This window comes from Diabrotica undecimpunctata, chromosome 5 (genome assembly GCF_040954645.1).
Source record: "Diabrotica undecimpunctata isolate CICGRU chromosome 5, icDiaUnde3, whole genome shotgun sequence".
Lineage (NCBI taxonomy): Eukaryota > Metazoa > Arthropoda > Insecta > Coleoptera > Chrysomelidae > Diabrotica > Diabrotica undecimpunctata.
Genome location: NC_092807.1, coordinates 161,197,003 through 161,223,259, shown reverse-complemented (window position 1 = coordinate 161,223,259; position 26,257 = coordinate 161,197,003). Strand labels below are relative to the sequence as shown.

At 33.7% G+C, this 26,257-nt stretch overlaps 1 protein-coding gene across 3 annotated transcripts in view; it reads right to left on the bottom strand.

Moving 5' to 3' along the window:
• fus (epithelial splicing regulatory protein fusilli) overlaps positions 1 to 5,108 on the bottom strand; it is a 273,674-nt gene extending 268,566 nt beyond the window's left edge. For 2 of the 3 annotated variants that reach the window (XM_072533110.1, XM_072533111.1), the window contains exon 1: positions 4,288 to 5,096. In XM_072533110.1, coding sequence (XP_072389211.1) covers positions 4,288 to 4,437 — 150 coding nt within the window. In that variant the 5' untranslated portion in view covers positions 4,438 to 5,096. Of the gene's footprint in view, positions 1 to 4,287 lie in introns of all 3 variants that reach the window. The other variant, XM_072533109.1, reaches the window with a different exon arrangement.
• Positions 5,109 to 26,257: the final 21,149 nt, after the last annotated feature.

Below are 26,257 nucleotides of genomic sequence, written 5' to 3'. Positions count from 1 at the left end.
TGTTCAATGGATGTGAAACCTGGACAACAAAAATAAAAAATCTTGACAAATTAGAAGCGTTTGAGTTATGGTGTTACCGTCGCATGCTCAGAATCCCGTGGACAGCACACATATCTAACGAACGCGTGCTAGAGACCGTGCACAAAGAGCGAGAATTGATCAACATCATCAAAATGAGAAAGGTCCAATACTTCGGTCATATAATGAGAGAACCTAAATGGCTATAAAAACAACTGTCCTGGCTGAGTAACATTAGACAATGGACAGGTCGAACGGTCGAGGAACTGTTTCATCTAGCTGCCGACCGAGAATCATTTCATCAGCTTGTCAATATGACGATAGCCAACGCTTGAACGCACGGCACACAAAGAAGAAGAACGTAATTTTAATGTAAAGCCATCATTGAAGACCTTTAATTTTTTCGGATACGTCTTGATTTAGTTTAAGGTGTTACTATGGCTGCCTTTGTATGCATAAATGTACGGGGAAATGATAACTACGTGTTCAAGAAGTCGACCGGTTTGCTAATGGAACATAATAATTTCAAACAATAAAACAGATATACCCACACAACCAGGTTGACGAAGTCCTGTAGGATCATGTGGTTGAGATATCACAGGTATCACAAAGCACTTTTCGGAAATTCTTCATTTTTTTTTAATTGTCCACACACAGAGAATTCAGTAAATCACTGCTGTTATTTTGGAAGAATCGAAAAATATGGCGCAGGAGGATTTCCGAAGAATTGTCAGAAGCTTGTGCCAGTATACAGTAACAACTAATGTTGCAAGAAGACATATGGGATATTATAGGCTAGTGATCAGTTTGCAAATCTTCCTGGGTCTATTTTAAAATCCCTTGTTTTATTACGGTGATAAGTTTGTACTATTTTCTTAATTCCTACCTGTGACTTCTCAGCGACAAAATTATGACAGATCCGTCACGAAGGTGTCTGGTAATTCTATTGTTGTCAGTTAGCTGAATAATACAGCAAAAATGGTACAAGAAAAATATTTTACGGAATATGTTATGTTACGGAATATATTACTCTTCTAGAGTTTTTATAACTCAAAAGAGAATTCTTAGATTGATATTCAATATTGATAATAGACAATCATGTCGTAAATATTTTATTGAACACAGACTGTTGACTTTTCAGGCTTTATATATTTATAAGTGTATTATTGACGTCAAAACTAAATTTCAAAATTTTACCCTCAACTCTGAGTTTCATAATTACCCGACAAGACACGGGAGGTTGATAAGCGTGTGTAAACACTCCACAACTCTCTTTGAAACTAGCCCTGATTTTGCAGGATCTAAATTTTACAATTGTTTGCCACTTAATGTAAGAAATGAAAATAATATTCAAAAATTCAAAAATAAATTAAAAGCATGCTTGATCCAATTATGCGTTTACAACCTAAATGATTATTTTGACTTAATAAAAGACTACAGGGAATGAGGACCGACGGGTTCAGAGACGCTCTATATGGCATATCTTTTTTTTATATTTTATTGATTTTGTTTTATGTAATTGTCCTATATAACTTGTTGATCATGCTTTATGTACTATATGACTTGTCCTATATCACAATGTGATCTGATGGGATTAATAAAGAATATTCTATTCGCTAGATACCAAGCGGAGGCAACTTCAAAGTGTTCAAGAAAAAAGAAAAAACAGTTCAAAAGCATTATCGAGGATCAAAGCTACGACGAGGAAACCCGATAGAGCACAAAAAAAGTTTTTTTACCTTTGCTCATTTAAACTTGCTTGGAGAGGCAATGAGGCCGTAAACTGCAAGATTCACTTTTTCCAGAAGGAATTTAATGTTATGGGAGAATTTACGGGCCGAATTAAATATAACAGCATTTTTTCCAAAGCAAATCAAGGCGGTTCGAAAACTCGAAGACTCTTTTTTGCCGTTCACCCAAACTGGAAGGATGGATCTTGGTTCCAAAACTGTGCACTTGGAATCAACACCGTATCTAAGTGGACAAGAATGTAATTCGCGAAAATTGCCAGGCAACAAACTTTCATACCAGTCGAAAATATTGCCGACAAAATTTTCTCTCTTGTGATATACCTATATACGAAAATTTTATGACTATTACAGTAAATGACAGACCAGGAATAGTTATGTACATAATTTGTTACTCGGTTGTGTGAATTTTTTTCAAAGTAAATTAAAATTAAATTTTTATTTAATTAAAGTTTAATTTTAAATATAGCAGATATGCTAAATTATTATAATAAAGTTTTTAATAAAACACAAAAAACATACACGTTTCCCTGTTATCGCGATATTTATTTAAAGATAGAGGCCGCAGTAAGAGATATGCAGGATTACTTATATTATTTATGTTTTTTGTCAATATCTTTAGAAGTAAAGCAAAATTTAATATTTAAGATAACATGAAAATTGTGCCTGCTAAATAAAATCACTTTCATTTTCGAATATTACGATCTAGTTGACGATGTTTCGTGTACAATTGGTTTGTTTTTATGAGCAAAACTATACAATTCTAAATACCTTTCGTGATTGCATTGTTATCTTTATTACCATGATCTACGGTCGATAAATAAATATTGCTATTAGTTCTATATTTTTAAGACTGGAAGTCAATCTTTACTATTTGAGTTACTACTGTTTTTTCTGTTCTTTGTCATTGTACAATTACTTATTGCTCGATAAATACGAGACCTAACGATGAAGAAACAAGTTATTGACAAAAAATAAATTATTTTTTATTATTATGGATTTTTCGCTAATCTCGTTTATTCGACGATCTTCAACATTATTAGTAATATCTTCATTGTAGATCGAATAATCCTCCAAGCTTTCGAAATCTAGCGACGATCATCTTTTTGTCAAAAGTTGGGTGTTATAAAATATTAGGCTGCAGTTACAGTAGCGCTGTATCGCGAAATTCAACTGTCTGTATAGTTTGGCGCCCTCCTGCACTAGCATACTGAAATATTATAATCCATGAATAAATATCCATGATATGATGGCATGCTAGCGCCCAGCTTGCAGGGTGTCAACAACTTATAATAAATTCCATAAAAAACGTAAGGAAAGATAACTGGAGTAATGCCATAAACCACGAAAAAAAAGAGGAAGAAAGATTGTGGACTGTTGATAATAACATTCATAATGTTGATAATCACATAATAACATATTCATTACAAAATTTTTAGATGAAAAGGCAGTATGATCACCCTGACAAGCTTCGATTACAGTACAACGAAAAATGCAAACGAGGTCCAGACAAAAACCGAATAAAAGAAGCAAGAAGAGTTCTGTTAACTGAGAAACACAGCAAATCAAATTCGCAGCACAGAAATCCACATAGAAAGGATGAAAAAGGACAATTGGGAGACGTAAATAGCGACGGATCGATTGTACATTAAGAAAATCAACAACGAGGATCCAAGAAACGAAAATAATACCAAGACCTACCTGAATAGAAGAGAAACTAAATGGAAATAACATATAATGATGCACAAAAGAAGAAACAGATATAAAGCGATGGAAAAAACTGATCGAAAACAGAAGATCGGACGAGATTAAGCAGGTGTTGAGCGGGATTAACAGCCTCGCCATAAATACCTTAAATACCTTTCCTAATTGAATCACGTAAGGTGCTTTTTACACCACTAGGGTCTGTATATATAATATTGAATATTTGTAAAATTTGGTTGTATGCATTAGAATTAGCCTATGAGTAAGTAAATATTGTTATTAAAGCAACAATAATTGAATGAAGGAATTGAAAGGAAGCAGAACCAAAGTTTGGTTAACTAAATAAAATAGAAACACGTTCTACTGCTATACCTACTAGAAATCAATAAAAAGTTGAGGATACATAAGCCAGTAAGTACTAAATTGTTAAATACCAGCAGAATAACTGGGACCTGTAATATTAAAGTTGGACAACAAAAGGTAAAGTATGAATTTATGTGCGAATACGGAAAGAAAACTTTTGCAGCACTACAGATAATTGCGGAATCAACGTGTTGATTGAAACAAAAAAACAATAAATGAACGAAATAAACGATATTATAATGCCAAAACATTGTGGAAGTTAAGGAACTGAGAAGGAAACAAAACTTTCACAATGATACAATAATGTAGGTAAATAAATTAACTAATGCTTAAAATCATTCTCCCATGTATTAAACAAACTTTATTTCAATTTATGGACCCTCCGTAAAAATTTCCGGTCCAAAACAAAATATACGCGATCATATTCATGCTTAGTGATTTGGGAATATCTTACCTTATTCTGAATAACTTCGACTATCACATAAATGAGAAGAACTATTTCTTGTTCGTCGGATCCCATCAAAGGTCCCTGGAGACCCGCTGTCGTTACATACAACACACATATGTAATGAGGGCCGATCATGTTTAAATCCTTGATACTCATCTGCAATTTCTTTTCGAAAAAACCGAACTAGCATGACATATTTACAAACTAATTATAAACAATCCGACATTTTGCCACGTGACACCTGTTTGATTCAGGTAAAAGAAGATTCCGTTATAAACTGGAATTCGGGATGTTTTAAGAGTTTTATTAAGTGATTTTAAAAAAGAATGTATCGTTCTTTTTAAACAGTTAATAAAATTAGATCACAGATTTTTTGTTAACTTAACCTTAACAGGTATGTCAGTTACACTTTGATGCACATGAAAGTTTACAACAATAACATATTATCACAATAAATTGAAATATAAAGTATTTAGATGGAATTTGGCTAAAACTTGGAAGTGGAGTATTACTGTAGATTATTTCAATTGATGAAAAATAAATATTAAGGTTATTTAAACTTTTGTCGGAGAAATCACATTCACTTTACACATTACACATTTGGAGTTCGTACACGGCACTAAAATCTTGTTACGGAACAGACGAAAATACAGAATAACTAAGCCGCATAAAAAACAAGTTAAAATTCGTCAAAAAATGTTTATAACGTTCACAGTTCACAGCCAAACAACTTGTTGAGTTTTGTGTATTTTCGAGTATATCTGTACAGGTATCTCTCTCTATAGGCTGTTTCCCGTGTGCACGCCAAGAGACAAGAGTGTAGACGTTTACCTGAACCACCGACCAATAGCGTTAAGGTACGATGTACAGTCGCAAGGTAACTGTACCTGGTTTATTCTATAGTTTGTTATATAATTAAACTTCGGTTGCCGCATGTTGCCTGTTTTTATTTATTTCTTCTGGAAAACCATTCATAAGAATGATGGGATTTTTTTACTGTCAATTTTTCCTTTCAAACAGTTCATTACATGGTATTTTGCGGACTCACATTCCTATTCAACTTATCTTGCTACGATTTGAAATTAAAGGAGCCACAATTACCTAGCCATCTTTGTTGCCATAACAATAACATTGATAACTACCATAATCATTTAACAATATACATAGCTCAATATTTTACTCAAAAAAACGAGTTTTTAAATAATACTTATTGTTTAAATAAGGAAATATATTTGTAAATATAATTGAACTGGGAAGTTAATAGAAATAGAAAATTCTACAGAATTAAAATTCTATTAACCAAAATTACTCGAATTTTGTTTAATAAATGTTTGTACTATAAGCATTTTTGTTACTGGTAAAATTTTATAGCACTCAGTTGTTTTATAATTCGGCTTATCTAAAACATTAGCAAATGTGCGAACTACGAGGGGAAAACGAAATATACATTAGTTAAAACAGGTCGTGTATTCAACACACAAAAAAGATATGTATGTCTTTCTGGAGTTAAAGGGAATTTATAAAAATGTTTATTTTTTTGTTTCTACAAAGTAGTGAGTTTTTACTCAATTGTGGAATTAAGATAGACTGCTAAATAATTCTAATAATAATAAAGTAAAAATTAGAAAATCTAATTTACAAAATTTTGACGTTTATACTTTTTAATTTAAACTAGGACGGTACAATTTGTATTAGATAGATCTTGAATATGATCATATTTTGACCTATTTATTACAACCCTTTATGTGTAGTATTCGCGTTCTCAAACGACCATGCTGCCAACTGCTTTCAAAATAGATAACTAATAAAATAGGGATGAATGTCAAAAATTTGAATAAATTAGAGTTTAAAACTGGTACTTATAAATTTCATCAAATTTTAAAATAATAAACGATAAGAAGAAAAGTAATAGATATTGTTCAGTGCCACAATGTTCTGCTCGATGTACGAAAGATATACGTCTCCACTACTTTCCAAAGGACGAGAAATTACGAAAACACTGGCAAGTAGCTCTTCGTATTGCAAAACCTGTGACAAAATTCATTAATGTATGCAGTCGACACTTTAAGAAATCGGATTACTAGTTTCCAGGTAAATCATATTTAATAGGGAATTTATTTAGGTATTATTGTCTCAGCCTGGTTTTTTCTTCGAAAGCTGGGAAAGAAATCGCTTCAGAATAAACACCTACTTGCAGAAGCACCGAAAGCTAGAAAATACTTCGATCGCTTCGACAAACTAAGACTAAAGACATTATCTCACCGATCAGCCTAGACAAATGGGACGAATACTTCGGAAATCTACTGGCGGAAGAAAGGGCAGAATATTTGCAAACACCTCAAACACAATCAGAGGTGCAAGTACATACAATAGCTTCCCAATTGGGATTGCCGACAAAGAAGTAGCACGAGTATTATCATCATCATCATCCAGCCCCATTTTCACATCCATTGTTGGATATAGGCCTCCTCCAAACGTCTCCAGTTCTCTCTATCTCTAGCTGCTGCAATCCAGTTTGTTTCTATTCTCCTTAGGTCGTCGGTCCATCGGGTGGGTGGTCTGCCTCGACTTCGCTTGTCGGCTCTTGGTCTCCACTCCAATAATCTCTTCGTCCATCTTCCGTCTTCCATTCTAGCAACATGTCCAGCCCACCTCCACTTTTGTTTATTGATTCGCAGTATAATATCGTCTACGCCAGTTCGTTGGCGTATCTCCTCATTTCTCACGCGATCTTTCAAGGTCAGGCCCAGCATTGATCTCTCCATTCGCCTTTGTGTTACCCTCAGTTTTTCGGCAGTAGCTTTCGTTAAGTTAGGGTCTCTGCTCCGTAGGTCAAGACTGGTAAGATGCATTGGTTAAATGCCTTCCTTTTCAGGTGAATTGGTTTGGTTGTCTCTGGTTATTCTAATTTCATGACCCAAGTATGTGTATTTATCGATTAATTCTACCTTGTTGCTATTGATCTGTATCTCTTCGCTGGGATCCAGCCCAGATTCTTGTAGTATGTCATTCAGTTCTTGGAGCATGTCTTTAATCTCTCCCAGATTATCTCACAGAAGCACGATATCGTCCGCAAAACGTAGATGGTTTAATCTTTCTCCATCGATGGATATTCCTTTCTGTTGCCATGTTAGTCTTTTAAATGCATACTCAAGATCGGTAATGAACAGCTTTGGTGACATGGTATCACCTTGCCTGACTCCCCTTTTTATCTTTATTGTATTAGTTGCTGAATGTAGACTTATGGTTGTTGTGGCATTTTCATATATATTTTTAACTATATTACAATATCTGTGGTCGACCCTGCAATCTTGTAGTGCTCTTAAGATGGACGGTAATTCCACTGTATCAAACGCCTTTTTAAAGTCTACAAATATCAATGCCAAGGGAATCAATGCCAAGGGACGGTTATATTAGTTAGTTAGTTTTTTCTATCAGGGTTTTAAGGCACTGCAGGTGATCGTTTGTGCCGTAATTAGGGCGGAAACCGGCTTGTTCCCGAGGTTGGTAAAAATACAGCTTTGTCTCTAATCTGTTCGTTATTATTCGGGTGTATAATTTATAAAGATGGTTAAGGAGACTGATTGGTCTGTATCTTTCCAGGTCTGCTATATCTCCCTTCTTGTGTAAGAGTACAGTTATTGAATTATTCCACTTTGTTGGGATATTTTGATTCCATAAGCAGCTAGCCAGCCTTAACTAAAAATGTATTAACGGAGAGAGTATACCGGAGGAGTGGAGGACATCGTTTATCACGAGAGTTTACGAGAAACTCATCAAAAAGAGAATGGAAGATGAATTCTGTGATATGGAGGCCGAAGAACAAGCCGGCTTTAGAGCAGGTAAATCAACTATTGACCATCTGTTTACTGTTACCTAGCTAATCGAAAAAAAAGTAGCACGAAATCAACCAATACATCTCCTCTACGTGGACCTTAAAAAAGCTTATGATAGTGTGCCACAACAAAAACTCTGGAAAGCTTTCGAGAAAACAAATATTTGTGTTACCTTAATCAAGACTGTTCAAAACCTTAACAATAACAACACAAGTAAAATAAAGAAAGGTCAGGAGGTATTCAAGGGTTTCACTATCAGCAAATGACTTAAACAAGGATGCTGCGTGTCTCCTACTTTCTTTTAAGATCTACTCGGAGCAAGCGATGAAGACGTGAAAAATAAAATGCAGAAACATGGGAATTCCTCTAAACGACGCAATATTGTACACATTGAGTTTTGCAGACGACCAGATTGTCAAAAATACTAATATTTAGACATGCAAATAACCAACGATTAAAATTAAAAGAAGAAATTAATATTATTTAAATTAAATTAACATTATTTAATGTTTTAATTAATTAACATTAATTAAAACGAACACAAAATCTACAACAGCATTATAAAAAGCATTGTTACATATGGAAGTGAGGTATGACCACTGAAAGAAAAAAACTTAAAAGCATTAGAAGCAACAGTCTGGAGAAGAGCGGCTGGAAAATCAAGATAAGATAGAGTTAAAAACGAAAGAATATGAGAAATTATGGGTATTAAGCGCAATATAACAGAGGACAAAATAAATTAACTAAGATGGTATGGACACGTCCAAAGAATGAATGAACACATAATACCAAAAAAAGTATTGAACTGGACACGGCATGGAAGAAGAAAGCAAGGTAGACCGAGATTACTATGGCGAGATGGAACTGAGAAGACGTAATAAACTGATTGGTTGATTGGTTCTTTCTTAATCATTGAAATAACGTTTTACTTATTTTTTAGTTGTGAGGACTGGTAAACGATTTAAAAAAAAAGGTTTCCATCTGAAAATCTACCTATTCGATCTATGGACAAAGTGTTGTCCTTTTCACAAAAATCATCTCGAGAAGAAAAATCAAAACAAGCAAAATAAAGGCATCTATCTAGTAAAGTATCAATTTCAAAAGATGTAATAATTGACTTAGATCCAACAACGTCAACAATTACAGAAGATGAAATCAAAATTAACACAGGTACAGCGATTAATGCATTTTTAGAAGCCATCCGAAACAGTCCAGAGTTACAGCGGGACCACTCACTGAAAATCAGCACAGAAGAGAAGGCTATCCAAGTAACTCCATCTGTATTAAGTGAAGGCAAAAAAGCTACTTTGTATGATTTGATACAAACAAATCGAATTTAAATGCATCTACTGGAATTAGTGTTGGCCAAATGCAAGAACAAGACGAGACTTAGACAATCTTGGTCTTGGTCTTGCGCCAATACACCTGATCTTGTGTATTCACTCCTGGTCTTGGTCTAGGTCTTGGTCTTGCAGCAAGAGTCTTGCAAGTCTTGCAGTTACCCATTAGCCTATTGCTATTTATTAAACGTTACTTTAGATCTTAGAACAACGTAATGGAATAAGTACATTTTAAGCTTGAATTAACATAGCCATAATAAAGACCAACCAAATTAATAAATGTCTAAACAACTAATACCGGGTGGGGTTTGAAGCCACGATCTAAGCGATCAGTGCCTTGCTCTAACTCAGCTATCTACCATGCCCCACGGAAGTCAATCTGTTTCTTAATAAACGTTTGCATTTACTAAGCTTACATGTGCTAAAACATGGTTAAAACACAAAAAAAAACAAATTAATGATATAAGCATAAGCATGCCTGTATTTTAAAGAACATTATCTGCCTAGAAAGGGATTGATGGACATGATGGGCAAAAAATCCACATACATGTATCAAGGGCACAGATTTTTTAGGTGATAACAAACTATAATCCACTATAAGCAAAATCAAAAATGTTTTTACAAATTTTATCTCTACTTTTATATAAAAAACTAACTTGAAAAAATAAAGAATATGTAAAAAAGCAATGATAATCAAAAGAAGTTATTTTAAATTAAGGAGATATATACTTAATAAATACATTAATTTACCAAAATAAAGTAGTAGATACATGATGTAATTGGTAAAGTATATTTTTTTACATGTCCACTTTTCCAGCGGTTATTAAAAAGCTTGTGTTATCTCCACCAAATTTTGGTTTTTCAGGAAGAAATATTTGTAATTCCTTTTTGTGAAAAGATATTAGATGCTTCCTTAAACCTGACGTGTTTCTGTTGTTCATTTTCATTTCAACCTTTCTATGTAGGCACAATTTACACAAACCAATTTGGGATGCATAAATTATTTAGAAAAACTCATCAAATTTGCTTTTAGGTCTTTCAGATTTTTACCATCAACGCTCACTACTCCAACTAGACCTATTTGAATCTTTGTCCCTCATGTCAAATTGTAAATTTGTCACTCCGGGAACAAAAAGGATTAGATGAAGAACAATTATTACATTAAACTCAAAGAAAAGCTCAATTGGGAATGAAGTTAAGTGATGTCGAAAAAGTAACTACGATACTACTAGTTACTTTATGTTCGTTACTATCCAATGCCCTAGGTATCTAATATCAAACCGAGAATCGTTATCGATACTTCGTTATTCTAAATACTTCGGTATTTTGTTTACACGGTAAATTTCGGTAATTCGCGCTCTTTCAGCCGAATGATCTCATTGCACACTCAGCAGAAACAATTTATAGTCTTAGGCCGATAAGATTTGTTTATTTAGATTCATGCTGACTAAATTATAATGGGAAAAAAATACGATATTACTGTCGGCGTCGCAATGCAAGAAGATTATTTTTATGATTAGAGGGCGGCTATTCTCAAAATATGGACAATTAATTTCATAGCGAAGAAGTCGTGTGCTGGAAAAGAATGTACAAAATATTTTATTTTTACATTGTAATTACGACCTCTGAGCACGTGTCAAATGTGTTTTTTTAATGAATATTTTGATTCGGTATGTATGTTTATGGTATTGTTTGTAATGCGCATAAGTCCAGTTTTTCAAATTTTTATTACATATTTTTTTGCGTCTCATTGAGTCTTTAAGCATATACCCGAACTAGTATACTTGCTAAAACCACATTCAGTCCTAACTGCAAGAAGCAAGAGTCTCGCAGGCTTAGTATTGTTCTTGCTTAAATCTTGCACGGTCAGTCTTGGTCTTGGTCTTGCTAAAATTAGGCGGTCTTATTGCTTCAGCTAAAACAACGTATCGTTCTAGTGTTTGCTAAGTTAAAAACTGACCACACTTTTTTTGCCTTTTTGTTATATTTGGTGTCTCATCAAACACACGTAGAAATTATTTTCAGATAACGGTGGAAGTACTTTCTGAAGTATTAAAACAAACGATATCCCTATTTCGTCCGCCATCTTTCAAAACAAGTGCTGCCGCCTATAGTCGTTTGAGAACGCGAATAGTTGTTCGTAAACTAACATATTCAGTTAGGTTAATAATATATATAATATATAACAAGCGAGTCTTCTACAGCTGGCGCCGCTTCTCGCATCCTAATTTCCAGCGTTTTCTGTCGAAGCAATCTTCAGTTGTTAGATCTCTGGCGGTCATTGCATCGTCGACATCGTCTCTCCAGGATCGTCTTGGTCTACCTCGTTTTCTTCTAGTTGGCGGAGTCCATTCTTCTATTTTTTTTTGGCCATCTATTTTCAGGCATTCTCTGAAGATGTCCCTACCAGTTAAGTCTTTTGGCTTCGATTGTGTCTATTATGTCTAGATCGATTTCCATTTCTCTCCGAATATCTTCGTTTCTCACCCTATCAAGTTTAGTGAGCTGGCAACATCGTTTCCAGTAGTTCATTTCCATGGCCTTAATTTTTTATTTGTTTCTTTGGTTTATTTCCCAGAGTTATAAATTCTTCTTTTATTTTCTTTTGTTATTTTTTTATTCCATAATAGTCCGTGTAGCTGTCTGGTGGCTGATCTTGCTTGGCCAATACTGGAGTGTATTTCTTCGCTACTTCCTGCTTTTGATGTTATTTGGACTCCCAAGTATTTAAAATTGTCTTTTGGTTTTATAGTTCCTGTTTCGATTTGTAGGCTTTCTGGTTTTTCTCCTACAACTAAGTACTCAGTTTTTTGTATATTAATTGTGAGGCCCCATTTGGTATACTCATCTTCCAGTTTTCTAAGCATGTAGCCTACATCACTCTCGTCTTCAGCTAGAATGGCTTGGTCGTCAGCGAAGTGTATCGTGTACAATCTATCACCTCCAATTGGGATGCCCATATTGCAGCACTTTCTTCTCCACACTGAGAGTGCCTCATTTAGATATATTTTGGAGGGTGTAGGTGCTATGCAGCAGCCTTGCTTTAGGCCCTTACTAATAGGAATTTCTCTAGTTAATCTATTTCCAGTTTTAATGTTTGCCGTCATATTTTTGTAGAGCTGTTGTACTGCTTGTATATTTTTTTTGCTTATTTCTTGTTTTTCCATTGCTACCCAAAGCATTGAAAGTGGTACACTATCGTATGCCTTTGTCAGATCTATAAAGACTATATGAGTTGAAAGGTTGTGGGCTAATCTTTTCTCGATAACTTGCTTTAGAGAGAATATACTGTCCATACAGGATCTGCCTGCACGAAAGCCATTCTGTTCTTCAACATCTGTCATCTCTTTTTCAATTTTGTTTTTTATTATTTTTCCATACAGTCTTGAGAGTGAATTTATAACACTTAGCCCCCTGTAGTTTGAACAATTCTTTCTATCTCCTTTTTTGTAGATGTTGTTAATATGTGCTTTTGTCCACTCCGGTGGTAAGTCGTGTCCATTATAGTATAAGGTGAAGACATACGCCAGTAATTCCCGTAATACTTGTGGGCTATGTTTTAATAATTCATTTGGTATACCTTGTGGTCCGCATGACTTCCGATTTTTTAGAGTTTGTATTGCATTCTCGACTTCCTGTACTGTTATTTCATCGTCTTCACTGAATTCCAGTTCATATGTTGTTGTACTACAACAATATAAATAACAATAATAATATAAATAACAATAAAGTGCATGTGAACACATATCTAATTGGGATAAAAAATAACAAAGAAAGTCTATTTATTGAAAAAAATATACTAAAATAAATAAAAAAAAGTGCCTAAATTAGCACATCAATTTGATACAACGAAGCAATGTCATTATGAAATATGTAAAAGTGATATATATACACGCTTTAAATCAATTAAAGACCATATATATTATTTAATAAATTTTCTAAAGCCTTTGTTAATTATTTAGCCTAAAGCTAAATTAGCAATTTTATTGATTAATATAAAGCTTGGCGCTAGCCTACAGCACCGCATACTCAATATTTTTTTTTTTCGGTAGACAATGGCACAGGGGTTTCCTTTATCTCGATTTTTGACTCCTCAAAACTCGCCTTAGTGATTTGATCGCTGAAGTTTTAAGCATGGAGCAAAATACCCCTAACTTTTCTTTATATAAACTTCACCAAAGTTTTCAGATTTTATTCGAATCATAGTAGCTAAAGTTATCTGCAACTTTTTAGAGCTTATGATGGATTTAGCTAGATTTATTCAGGAAAAAAATTATTCACTAATAAACATTAGCAAGAATTTCAATGAGGTCTTTTGGTATAAGCGGCTTAGCATGCTTTTTTATTTCATCGATAATGGCAAAATCGCGATCATACGCGAGAAAAGTGTCCTTTCTCAGGAAAGAAATCATTTGCAATCAAAACGAGATAAATAACAAGTATAATCTGGTTCTTATTGTGGCCACCACAATTATCTGAGCATAGGATCAGCTTTTGCTTATCTGTAGTGAATCTTATTTCGCTACTGGTCAAAAACCTGTACAGACAAGAAGCTATCTCTAGTAGTAAGCTTTTTTTTCTTAAAAACTAATAGTTTTATATACTTTTCTCAAAAATGTTTGCGATCCCTGGTTTAATTAGTTAATAAAAGTATAAATGTTTATATTTTCAAACCCATTTAATGGTGTATTAATCTTGTCCGTGAACTATTAAATTTTTGTAATTCAAAACGTCTTTCAAAATTCTTTATTCATGTCTATTACAATAACTTCCGTTTTTAACTGCAGTCAAAAACATCGTTTATGATGACCTAGTAGCTCATTAAGTTTGACACTAATTATACGTATTTCTTTTGAATTGCATTTTACCGTTAAGTGAATTATAATTACTGACCTTAAAAAGGTTTTGGAAAGAAGTTAATTCTAAAATTTAAGAGAATATTTTGTATTAATATTTTCGGACATTCTCTTAATTTGAATGGCAGTTATAAAACTGGTTTGCGAAGTCAAATTACTTTTTTACGTTAGCCAAATCTAGTTTATTAATCAAGAAATCTCAAAAGAAAGTATAGGAATATAATATTTTATAAAGATATTAATTTTATAGGATATTATACCAAAATCATTTTTCTTCTAAAATTAATTGTTTGTTATACTTACAGTTCTTTTTCTTCTTTTGATTTTATAGCCCGAAATGTGTTTTTGCTTTATAGACTTCGAAAAAGCTCTCGATAAAATCCAACAACATAAACATAGATACAACAGTTATAGTAGATGATGACCTCTCTGAGGAAGTAGAAATTTTCCGTGATGTCAGGCAGGGCTATATTCTCTCTTCTCCTCTATTTAAGTTATACGGTTATTTTCAAAAAAAAATGGCGCTTCATAAGAGATCAAAGAACGGAGGTAAAGGAACTAATAGAACCAAAATACATAGAAAAGGATACGTTCACTATAAATGTACAGGAAGTTCGGAAAATACTTGAAAACCGGAAGAACAGACAAGCAGCAGGTAAAGACGGGATACCAAACGAATTACTGAAATATTGTGGAACAGCAATGACAGAACAATTAACAACATTAATTAATACAATTATAAAACACAATATCATACCGGAAGAATCAAGAACGAGCGAACTAATTCTACTATTCAAAAAGGAGATCCACTACTATTCAAAAAGGCACAAATGGATACGCTTGAGATTTTTGAAAGTTAGTTTTACCGCCGTATTTTAAAAATATCATGGACCGACAATGTAACGAATGTAACTTTTTTAGAGAATGAAAAAAACCGAAGAAATAATCAGCATCCTGAAAACAAGAAAGCTTAAATACTTTGAATACGTCATTAGATGACCTAGATTCTCTGGACGATATTTGGACCTTCTGGAGACGAGATAACAGAGTGGAGACGAAGACATAACCTGGAATTCCAAGCACTCTATGGAGAAGGAAATATGATAAGGTAAGATGCAGATTTGCCCATTAAGGCAAATCGGATAAGATGGGCAGGACATGTACTGGGATAGAAGCATAAAAGACTAACAAATGCAACCTTCTGGGAAAGGCCCAATTGAAGGTCAGTTGCCCAAGTCGTCCAAGGAAAAGATGCAAAGATGCAGTAACGAGTGACCTACGTAAGATGGGGGTACAAGAATGGGAGATTGCTGCATAAGACCGGCAAAAGTGGTAGTAAATAGTAAACGCGGCGAAGATTCATTTAGAGTTGTAGAGCCAAGAAAGGCGGGTAGCGGTAGATACTTATCTATAATCCCGATATACCATTACTCAAGAACGTTAAGAGGTTGGCTTGAAGGAAATCAGAAATATACTTATGTATGCCGTATGCATACTTATGTATGATTGATTAAAGTCGACATTTGTCACAATACCTAAGAAACATCGTCCAAAGACATGCGGTGATTATCGGACAATAAGTCTGATGAGTTACGTTTTGAAAATCTTCCTGCGAGTAATACACAGCAGAATTTATACGCTGTTAGAGGACAGAATTAGCAATACTCAATTTGATGAAATAAATATAAAAAGAGTAGTGAGAGAAGGCTGTATATTGTCGTCTTTACTTTTTAACTTATATTCGGAGGAAATATTTAAGGAAGCCTTAATGGAGACAATCGAAGGTATTATTGTGAATGGAGTAACCGTCAATAATATTAGATATGCCAACGATACCTTAGTGCTTGCTAATTGCGGAGAAGACCTTCAAAATCTAATGAACAAAATAAAACAGATTTGTGATCAGTATGGATTAAAACTTAACGTTAAGAAAACTAAATATTATGAAAGTTAGCAAACAAAATTATATACAGGATATCGGTATAAAAGTCGGAGATGCCACACTGGACAGAGTAGAGAAACTCGTGTATCTCGGCAGTAATATCAATGAGAGCTGGGATCCAACCGCAGAAATTAAAAGCCGAATCGAACAAGCCCGAGCTGTCTTTGTAAAAATGAGAAACGTACTTTGCAGTCACGATCTTAGCATTGACCTTAGAGTTCGAATGACATCTTGCTACATCTTTCCTGTCCTGCTGTATGGAGTGGAAGCGTGGACTCTAACTGAGGCTATCCTTAGACGCTTGACAGCCTTTGAGATGTGGGTATACAGACGACTACGGAAAATAAGCTGGGTCGACAGAGTTAGAAATGAGGAGGTCCTTAGACGGCTGAACCAAACAACACAACTGGTCAATATAATAAAGAAACGCAAGCTGGAATACTTCGGTCACATTATGAGACACCCTGAAAAATATGATCTTTTACATCTGATCATTCAGGGATAGATCCAAGGTAATCGTGGTCTTGGTAGAAGAAGAACATCATGGCTAAAAAATCTAAGGCAATGGTATGGAAAATCAACTACATCGTTATCTAGAGCTGCTGTCAATAAAGTCACGATAGCGAATATGGTAGCCAACATGATATCCAACAATCGATAACGGTCATGGAACTAGAAGAAGATGCCGTTTGCAATGCTAAAGATTTGAAGTGAATCTCAGATGTATGATATCAACACGAGGATTCTCTAGAAAAAAATAAAGATTAAATTATATATCTGAATATCACATCTTTAAAAATACCAGTCCCTCATAATAAAGGCACTTCACTTCTAATTCCTCCAAAAATTAACAAGAAGATGGAAGAAATATTTTTGGCCTACAGACTCGATCGAGTTTTTTTTCTAAATGTAGTTTCTTATCTTCTTACACTTTCTGTGGATTTTCAAGTTCATCAAAAGAACTTTACTTTCTAAAGCAATCCGATTTGAAAGACCTTCGAGTACGAATTTTAAGGCTATTAAAATTAGGATTAATTACTTGAATCAAAATTAAAACAGTGGAATTTGTTAGACAATAATACAACGAATCTCATTTTTTTCATTGAATTACTTTTCTAAAGAGGATGATTTGGTGTATTGTAATGATTCTGCAGGGATTCTTCAACCCGGGTTCGAATCCCGGCACCGACAAAATTTTCAATTTCTAATTTAACTGCGCTGCCACCGTGCTTCGGAGGGCACGTAAAGCCGTCGGTCCCGGCTACGAAAGTAGTCGTTAAGGCATGTCAGGGGCGCTTGCGCGACCTAAAAACCCTAACACTAGACCTTAACCAGAAGGTTACACGAACTTTACTTTTGTCACAATGGTAATAAATACATTTCAATACATTGGAAGAGGCTCCACCAATGAAAAATGGCCAGCAGCAATTTTGTTAATCGATTGTCTGTTGTCTGTTGGTCGATTTACCGAGAGACACTCCAATTGAAGTTATGAAAAGAAAGAAAACTACAAAATAACTTGGATGTTATCATCATAATGAGATAAAGTTAGTGAAACTTTTATGAGCTGTACCTGAAAAAATATGTACTGTATAAATACTGTACAATTTAAAAATAGTTCTTTATAACTTTTTTTATGGTTGATACGCTAATAATATCGTTTTTGATTAAATAAAAATTATATGAAAAGTATATGTGCTGTATTCATTCCCATATTCCCATGTAAATTTTGAGTTTAGAGCACCAAAAATACCGTTAAAAACCAGGCATCCGACACGTGGTGTGTGAGAAACCCCAGAGTGCAGAGAGCAACCGTTATAAGTTCAAATTTCACTCCAAATGTCAACAGCGCTTCAGTAGCTTTCGAATACATATTTGTCTACAATCTGATGCAGAAACCAAACGCAATATAACGTTTGATAACTGGTATACTAATCGTGATCTCTTGGTGAAGTTGCGTGAGACTCATAATTTAACTGCAGTAGGTACTATTAGGAAAAATAAGCCTGATTTGCCTATAGAATTCCTGCAAGGGAAAGGAAGAGAACCAAAGAAAGGGAAAGTTCTTTTACTTACATCTTCTATCCACCATGATACAACAGTAACAGATACTCATAATAAGCTGCCTAAAATTATTTCCTTTTATAATTCGACCACAGGCTGAGTTGACGTATTAGACGAGCTATCTGCAACTTATAATGTAGCACGCAACAGTGTATAATGTAGCACGCTAGCCTTTGACAATCTGGGTTTCCAATTGATCGAAGAACATCAAAGAGAAAGAATGAGTAACCCCAGATTATCTAGAGGGTTGAGAAGCAGTATCTGAAATATTTTAGGTGAAAATTTCGAACCGCCTGCAAGGAAGAGGAAACCTAATCAGTTCTGTTCTTTCTTTGATAAGCTAGATACTCCTTCTACTGTAGTTTCTTGTTTTCATACTATTAATTTCGATAGAAATGTATTGATTCTCCGGTCACAATACACAGGGCCGCCGCTACCATGTGTGCCAAGTGTGCATCGCACACGGGCGGCCAAAAGCAGTCCACTGATGATAATACTTTTTTAAAACGAAAATAAATTCAAATAATTAAATAATAATGATTCAGATAATTTTGTGAACTCTAATATTCCAAACAATAATAATTATTCAGTACGTGATAATACTTAAATGCGTTTCATTTATCATGTATAATTCTTTTTTTCATCCTAATCTAAAAAAAACGTCACAAAATATTATTTATTGTATGAACTGCCGCCCTTTTGCAGGTACAGTCATAAGGCAGTTTCGGGAATACTTTTTCATTCAAAGCGGCTGGCGGCTTTCGGACTTTAGTTATTTGATATTTCACACGTAGATACTTTACAAGAATTTAGGCAAGTGGTTGTAAAATTTCTGTTATAATATGGTTCCTATGGTTATGTTTATAGATGGGTTATTATGTCTTATGTTCAGTCATAGTTGAGAATTCTATGAATTTAGACACGCGTTTGATAAACGATTTTGTTTGTAAAATATAGTAGTGTACCCGTTTCTTTTGCACAGTAGGTACCTACTGAATTTGGAAGTAACGTCGAGATCAGAACAATTTTATTCGTATACGCGTTACGGATACATATTATTTGAAGAAACATTATTTGGACAACTTATTTGCAGTGTTTTTGGATTTATTTTGTTAAATTCGCCCGGCTTTGTTCTTAAGTGATAATTTCAAAATGTCCGAAAGAAAAAGAAAACGATTTTCAGGTTTTTAATATAGAAAGATAAAAGAGGCAAAAACTGAGGAGAAAAAAAAACTTAGCGGTGCACTGGAACCATTTTTGATGAAAAACATACAAGAAAATATAGAAGACTCGGATATAAATTTAGGACCTTCAACTTCAAGCGAAGTCCAAACCATAGCAAAAAGTACCAAACAATTGAATATTCCTGCGGATAGAGACGGAGGATTTGATGACAATAATAGCGATAGTGCGAGTGCTGATGCTAAAACGCCTAAACCTGAAACCACCAACCAAGACAGAACAATTAATGTTCCAGTTAATCTGGATTGCAGTGTAGGAAGCTCCAGCATATACTTAGTTTCAGATGATCCAAGTGAAGTTCAATTTGTTGTTGAAAATTTTCCTCAGCAAATTACAAAAATTAACTTCCCCAGAGACACAAATAATAGGAAATTTTCAGAAACTTATTATTATCGCACATTACTTAATCAAGACCAAATTGATCGCCCGTGGTTACTTTACTCATTATCACTAAATAGTGTTTTTTGTGCACCTTGTAAACTGTTTTGTTGTGATGACAGCAGCCGACAATTACTTAGTGGAATTAATGGGGTAAGTGACTGGCAACATTTAGCTATTATTTTAAAAAGACATGAGTCCGGTGCAGCTCATATAAAATATTCTCAAAAACTGTTTGAACTATCTACAACATTAAAAAAAGGATTAACAGTTGACTCTGCTCATCAAAAATTATATGAAATGGAGAAAAAAACATTGGGGCGCACGTAGAACAAATAACAATTGTAGTAAGATATGTTTCTGCTTTCTGCAATGTTATCTATAGAACATGAAGTGTGTGTGACATTGGACATTAAAGATATTGTCAAAAAGTTTTCCGAGACGAAAGCCCGAAAAGTGCGTTTTTAGTTTTTTTACGTGTTTATGTTTCTATTCACGGTTTATTTTAATTAAATGGACGTTTAAATCTTGAAGGTCTTGAATGTTATCTGCTATTATGATAGTATCGTCCGCATATCTAATGTTTCTAATTGGTATTCTATTGACCTTTATTCCTGCTGTTTCTCCCTAAAGAGCTCTTTTCATAATTTCTTCAGAGTATGCATTGAATAGTAGTGGTGACAATACACACCCCTGTCGCACTCCTCTTTTAATTTCGAACTCTTCTGATGTGTGTTCATTAATGCGTATGTGTGCCTGCTGTTTATAATATAGATTTGTTATAATTCGAAGGTCATTGTATTTGTAATTGTTTTGCTTTGAGGACGTCCATTAGATCTTTGTGGCGGACTTTATCGAAAGCCTTGTATTAATCTACGAAACAGATATAAATATCTTGGTTCACATTCAAGCATTTCTGGATTAGTACGTTAAATGCAAAGAGTTAGAGTAAATGCTTCACGAGTACCTACGCCTCTACGGAATCCAAATTGGATTTCTTCAATATCCATATCAAGTATTTGGTAAATGCGTTTATGGATGATCTTTAAAAATATTTTAAGTATCTGAGATATCAGGCTTATGGTGCGGTGGGCGGTGCATTCTTTAGCATTTTTCTTTTTTGAGAGACAAATAAATGTTGAGGTCAACCGTTCATTAGGTATGTCACCCGACTGATAAATTTCATTAAAGAGCTTTAAGAGATCATCCATGTACTCATTTTCTATTATTTTAAGGATATCAATAGGCAGTTGATCTGGCCCCTGGCTTTTTGCCTTTCTGGTGTTCTTTAGTGCATACAATATTTCTTCCTTTGTAATTTCTATACTTGTTTCTCTGTCCTCGAAAGATATGTCTTGTAGGTTTTTTCTTTCTTCGCCGAAGAGCTAATTCCATTTTTATCTAAAAGAGTTGTGTTGTGGTTTGTTTTTTGCAGCCCTGCTATTTCTTTAACCTTTTTATGTATGTTGAATAGGTCGTATTTGTTCTGAAGATCTTCTATCTCTTTACAGGTTTCCTCATAGTAAGTTTGTTTTGCCACTCTTATCATTTTTCTGATTTTATTGTTAATGATTTTATAATTGTGACTGTCTTTGTTCTTGGCTTGTCTTCTTTGGTCCATCCTGCCGAGTATTTCGTCGGTCATCCAGTTGTCTCTCTTTCTTATTGGTTCTTTTAATATCTCTTTGCATGGAACGAGGAGGCAGTTTTTTAATATTTTATTATTATATATGTTAAAAATATTTTTAAGATATGTTAATTTTTATCGAGAAAGAGCTCAGAAAGAAAGAGGTAATGGTTTAAAGATTATCATCCTATTGTTTATAACTTTGTCGCGAATGTCGGTCAACTTTGACTGGTTGTATCTCAGGAACCATGGCTCGTAATTGAACTTTTTCTCTTTTATAAGAAACGTCTTGCTAAGTCCTTTCCAACGCCGTTTTCTGAATTTAATTTAAGCTAATAATTACCGAGATATTCTATTTTTTTATAAACTAAAAAATTGTTTATAATTTTTAAACATTCCTGAGATCGTCCAAATAATCAGATTTCAATTCTGTAAAGTACATTAGATAGGTTAAGTAAAGATTTTCTAGATATAGACGAATTATGAAGGTCCTAAGTGTAATTTTAGTGGTTGAAAAACATTGAATAAGAAAAGGCTTGTTTCTTCCTCTTTTTTGCATTTATTGCTATTTTGCAACAACGCTTAAATTAAAACATTTTTACCCAGCCGTATCTTATAGAAAATTTAATTTTCCCTATTTTATTTCAGTACGACTTTTACTCCAAAATGAATTGATTTAGAGTTATTAGCAAGGAAAGTAGAAAAAAATCGATGTTTTTAGTAATCTTTAATTATTTTAATTTTTCTATAAATATTCCCCATCTTTTATAGAGGGAGGATGAGTTAATTATTATTACAAGTTATCACCTAACTATTTCTGCAAAAATCCGAATGTCACCTTCTTCTTTATGTGGCTTGTCCGTTCCGAACGTTGGCAATCAACATGGCTATTCTGACTTTGTTTACGGCAGATCTGAATAGTTCAGCAGATGACAATCCGAACCATTGCCGCAAGTTTTGGAGCCACGAGTGTCTTCTCCTCCCTGGACCCCCTGAATGTCATCTCCACATCCAAATTTAGTCGATTTTTACAGATTCGCCCTGATCTAAACACAGAATAGAAATATGTGGGAAGTCGTGTGAGAGGCCTATGTTTAAATAAATAAAAGCAATAAGTATTTAAGTAATGTGCAGTTTTTGATCTGAATTGTTATATTTTTAAGCAGGCAATGCAATTTTTTTTAGATAAAAACAATAATATTGGAGATCATGGAAGAAGATAAAATATTATAGCATTTTATGACCACCATGTAGTGTTTTTAAGAAGAAATATGTACCTGAAAAATTACATTTGTTTCCATCAGACCATAAATTCCAAACATACTGCTTCAATTACTTTTTACGCTGATTAATAATGTAAAAAATGGATATACTTCCGGTAGTCGGTTGCCGAAACGTCCATTGTATATTATTGTATTATATTTTTTAATTATTAACGACTTATAAAAAATTAAGAAAAATCAACGAAAGATTGAGAGTATAAGTATAGCTTTAAGGGTACGGCGTATCTGAAATCAAAGCATATCGCAGTATTTTTAAAAGTAAATTAATGTAGGAAAAAGGCCGTCTACATCAAGAGTGTGGCAAGGTCCAACAAGGTAACTGCTGAATGTACCGGTGCTGAAGACTTGGCTGACAAGATAGCAGGCAATGACCGCTTATTCGAGAACATTGAACCGACAAACTCCATTTCATCAGAGAACTGTGGCCATTAGTTCCGTAATGCAAGAAAACGTGAAATATATAATTGCCGGAATTTGATAGGTGGATGTATTTACCTCAAACGATAGAAATTTGGGTCGAATGGGTGTGGGTTTACACTTAATAAATATGATGTGTTTTTAATTACAACTTTTTAAAATTTGGGGTACAAATTTATTAATAACAAGTGTTACACGACAATAAAGCAATCAGAAATATCTTTTCAATGGTTCATTTACATTTTTTATTCTTTACTTCAATCAATTCCGCCTTTAGGGAGTAAGGCAGATAAGATTTGTTCTATCTATATCATAAATACGACAACGATTGGCTAGAACAAAGATAATGAGATTCGGTAACAAGTAATATACGTTAAATTTTAAATAAACAAACAGATATTGCATAATCATCAAATATAACTTAGATATTACCGTGTTAACAAAAACTAAACATGGCGAAAAAGACAGTGAAGAGTATAACGAATAATATACAGGGTGGTCCTTAAATAATTGTATAAACAGAAACCGTAGATTCTGCAATTTTAAACATTACGATTTAAGCCAACTTGCTTTAATAAAATGTTGATATTAAGAAAGATACAGGGTATTAAAGTGGAAATTTAAAATTTTATTTTTCGCTATAACTTTTACGTTTGTAAATATTTTTAGACAAAAATTTACAATTGGATGCTTTTGAGTAGGATAAATTATAATTTTATACATACTTTAATGTAACTGATAGAGGGCGCCACATATGTCACATGTGTGGCATAAATTTACGCTTAACTTTTTTGCTCTTTAAGTTAGCTCTATTTGTGTAAAAAATATTAAAGATACATTATTTTTACAAAGAAAAGGTATACTTGTTAGCGGTAGTCGAATTTTATACATAAAAGAAGCTACATGTGGTCGACCTTGTTGATGTCGAGCTTTGTTTGTATCTTTATTTCCACTGTTACTAGTAATACTGTGGTTAGGTAAAGTAGCTTGTGGAATACGACTACGTCTTCTCTGGACAAGAGTAACGCTAATGAGGCTTGATAAATATGAATCCTTCTCATTTTTGGTCTTCATAATATTAAACATATGCAGTAAGCCAGAATGATGTTAGTGTGTTATTACATAGAAGCATTGGTAACGTTTACACCTACAACCAAGATTGAAGGCATAAGCAGTTGAAACAGTTCGAATTTTACAAATACTATCACCTATAATATTAGAGGTATTCTACATCAAACATCTTTGTTCTTACAAGAGGTAACAAACATTAGCTGTTATTAACAAAGAACGCACACAACTGATAAATTTATAAACAAGACTATTCACGCTTAGCAATGACCGTTGACTATACACGGTTCACAATTTGTTGATAGCTCACTACAAGTTTAACCCTAATTAGAAAACTGAAATACAGAGAGGATAGGTAATACGATATAATAGTAAAAACCAACCTAAAACTGACGGTTTAAGACGTTTTCGACTAATTCACCTTATATTTGAAAGAATACAATACCTTATAATCCTATTACGGGGGCATTTTGAATGGTTAGAAATGAACGACCAGTGTCGTAGAGTATATGACTGAAACATTTATTTGAACTAAATAAATATATTTTTTAAATTGTACTAATGTAAATTGTATTTTTTAATAAAACTTATTTATTTTATTCAAAAATAAAAAGTTTCTTGTCATTTGTAAAAGATACATTTATTTAATTAAGGAAAAAGGCGCCAAATGTCGCCTGGCAAAATTTCCAATGTGTTTTATTATTTTCCAGTAATAGTATCCATTATTTTCGAATCCGGAGAAAACTAATAAATATTTTTGAAAAATTTAAACGCAGAATGAAAGATTACATTATTACTCAGGGCAGAAAGTCCCTGAAAACTTCTACAATGTTTATTTTAATATGTTATGTAACAGGGGTGAAAATAAAAGAGAAAATATAGTATAATTTTGAATTGAAAATATTGCATGCAAAAAAAACTTTTTATTTATTCTAAAAAATATTTCATTCTGCCTTTTAATTTTTCAAAAATGCTTTTTAGTTTTCTCAGGATTTGAAAAAAAAAATGGATACATTTAAAACACATTGAAGATTTTGACAGGCGACATTTTGCGCCTTTCCCCTTTAATACCTTACGATTACAACTACTATTACTTACCTTATATAATTACGATTAGAAAACTATTCAAATTCAAAATAAATAGGATCAACTTCGGAATCCGAGTCGTCTTGAGGGTTAATAATTAGGTTAATAATCTCTACGGTCGCATCAATTATGTTATCAAGATCCCACATTTTTTGTTCTTCTTCTACTACATGTCTTACTGCATCTTTCCAGTTTTGTTTTGTAATATGTTATAAAGACTCGTATAACAATTCACGTACAGCTTGTTATATTTTATATGACGTATTTTTTCTAGCCACATAACTTTTCATTTGTGCCCAAATGAGTTCAATTGGATTTATTTCGCAGTGGTAGGGTGGAAGTCTAAAGACTGTGATGTTTCGCCTTTCCGCCATTTTGTCAACTACGTATTTCTTGAACTCAGATTTGTGTTGCCGGGCAATTTTTAAAAGTTTTGCTTTTACCATTCCATCTTCGTATGGCAGATACTTATTCCGCAGCCAGTCAAGAATATCCTGTTTCTTCCACGCATTCGTTAGAAGTCTTTCTACTAGTCGTGAATGATAAGGTGCATTATCTAATACTATAATTGAATTTGGTGGTATGTGCTCAATCATATGCTCAAAATACTCTTCGAAAACATCAGCTGTCATCTCCTCGTGATAGTCTTTTGTGCTTTTGGAATGAAATTCCAACAAACCATGCTTAACAAATCCTTTGTCACTGTCAATGTAAGAAATTATTAATTTACTGCCTTTACCAGAAGATGGGGAGATACCAGTAGACCAACCTTCCATAAAGGCTTGCCTGGAGCTTAATATATTTTTATCTGACCAAATTTTTTTTAGAGTATGACCT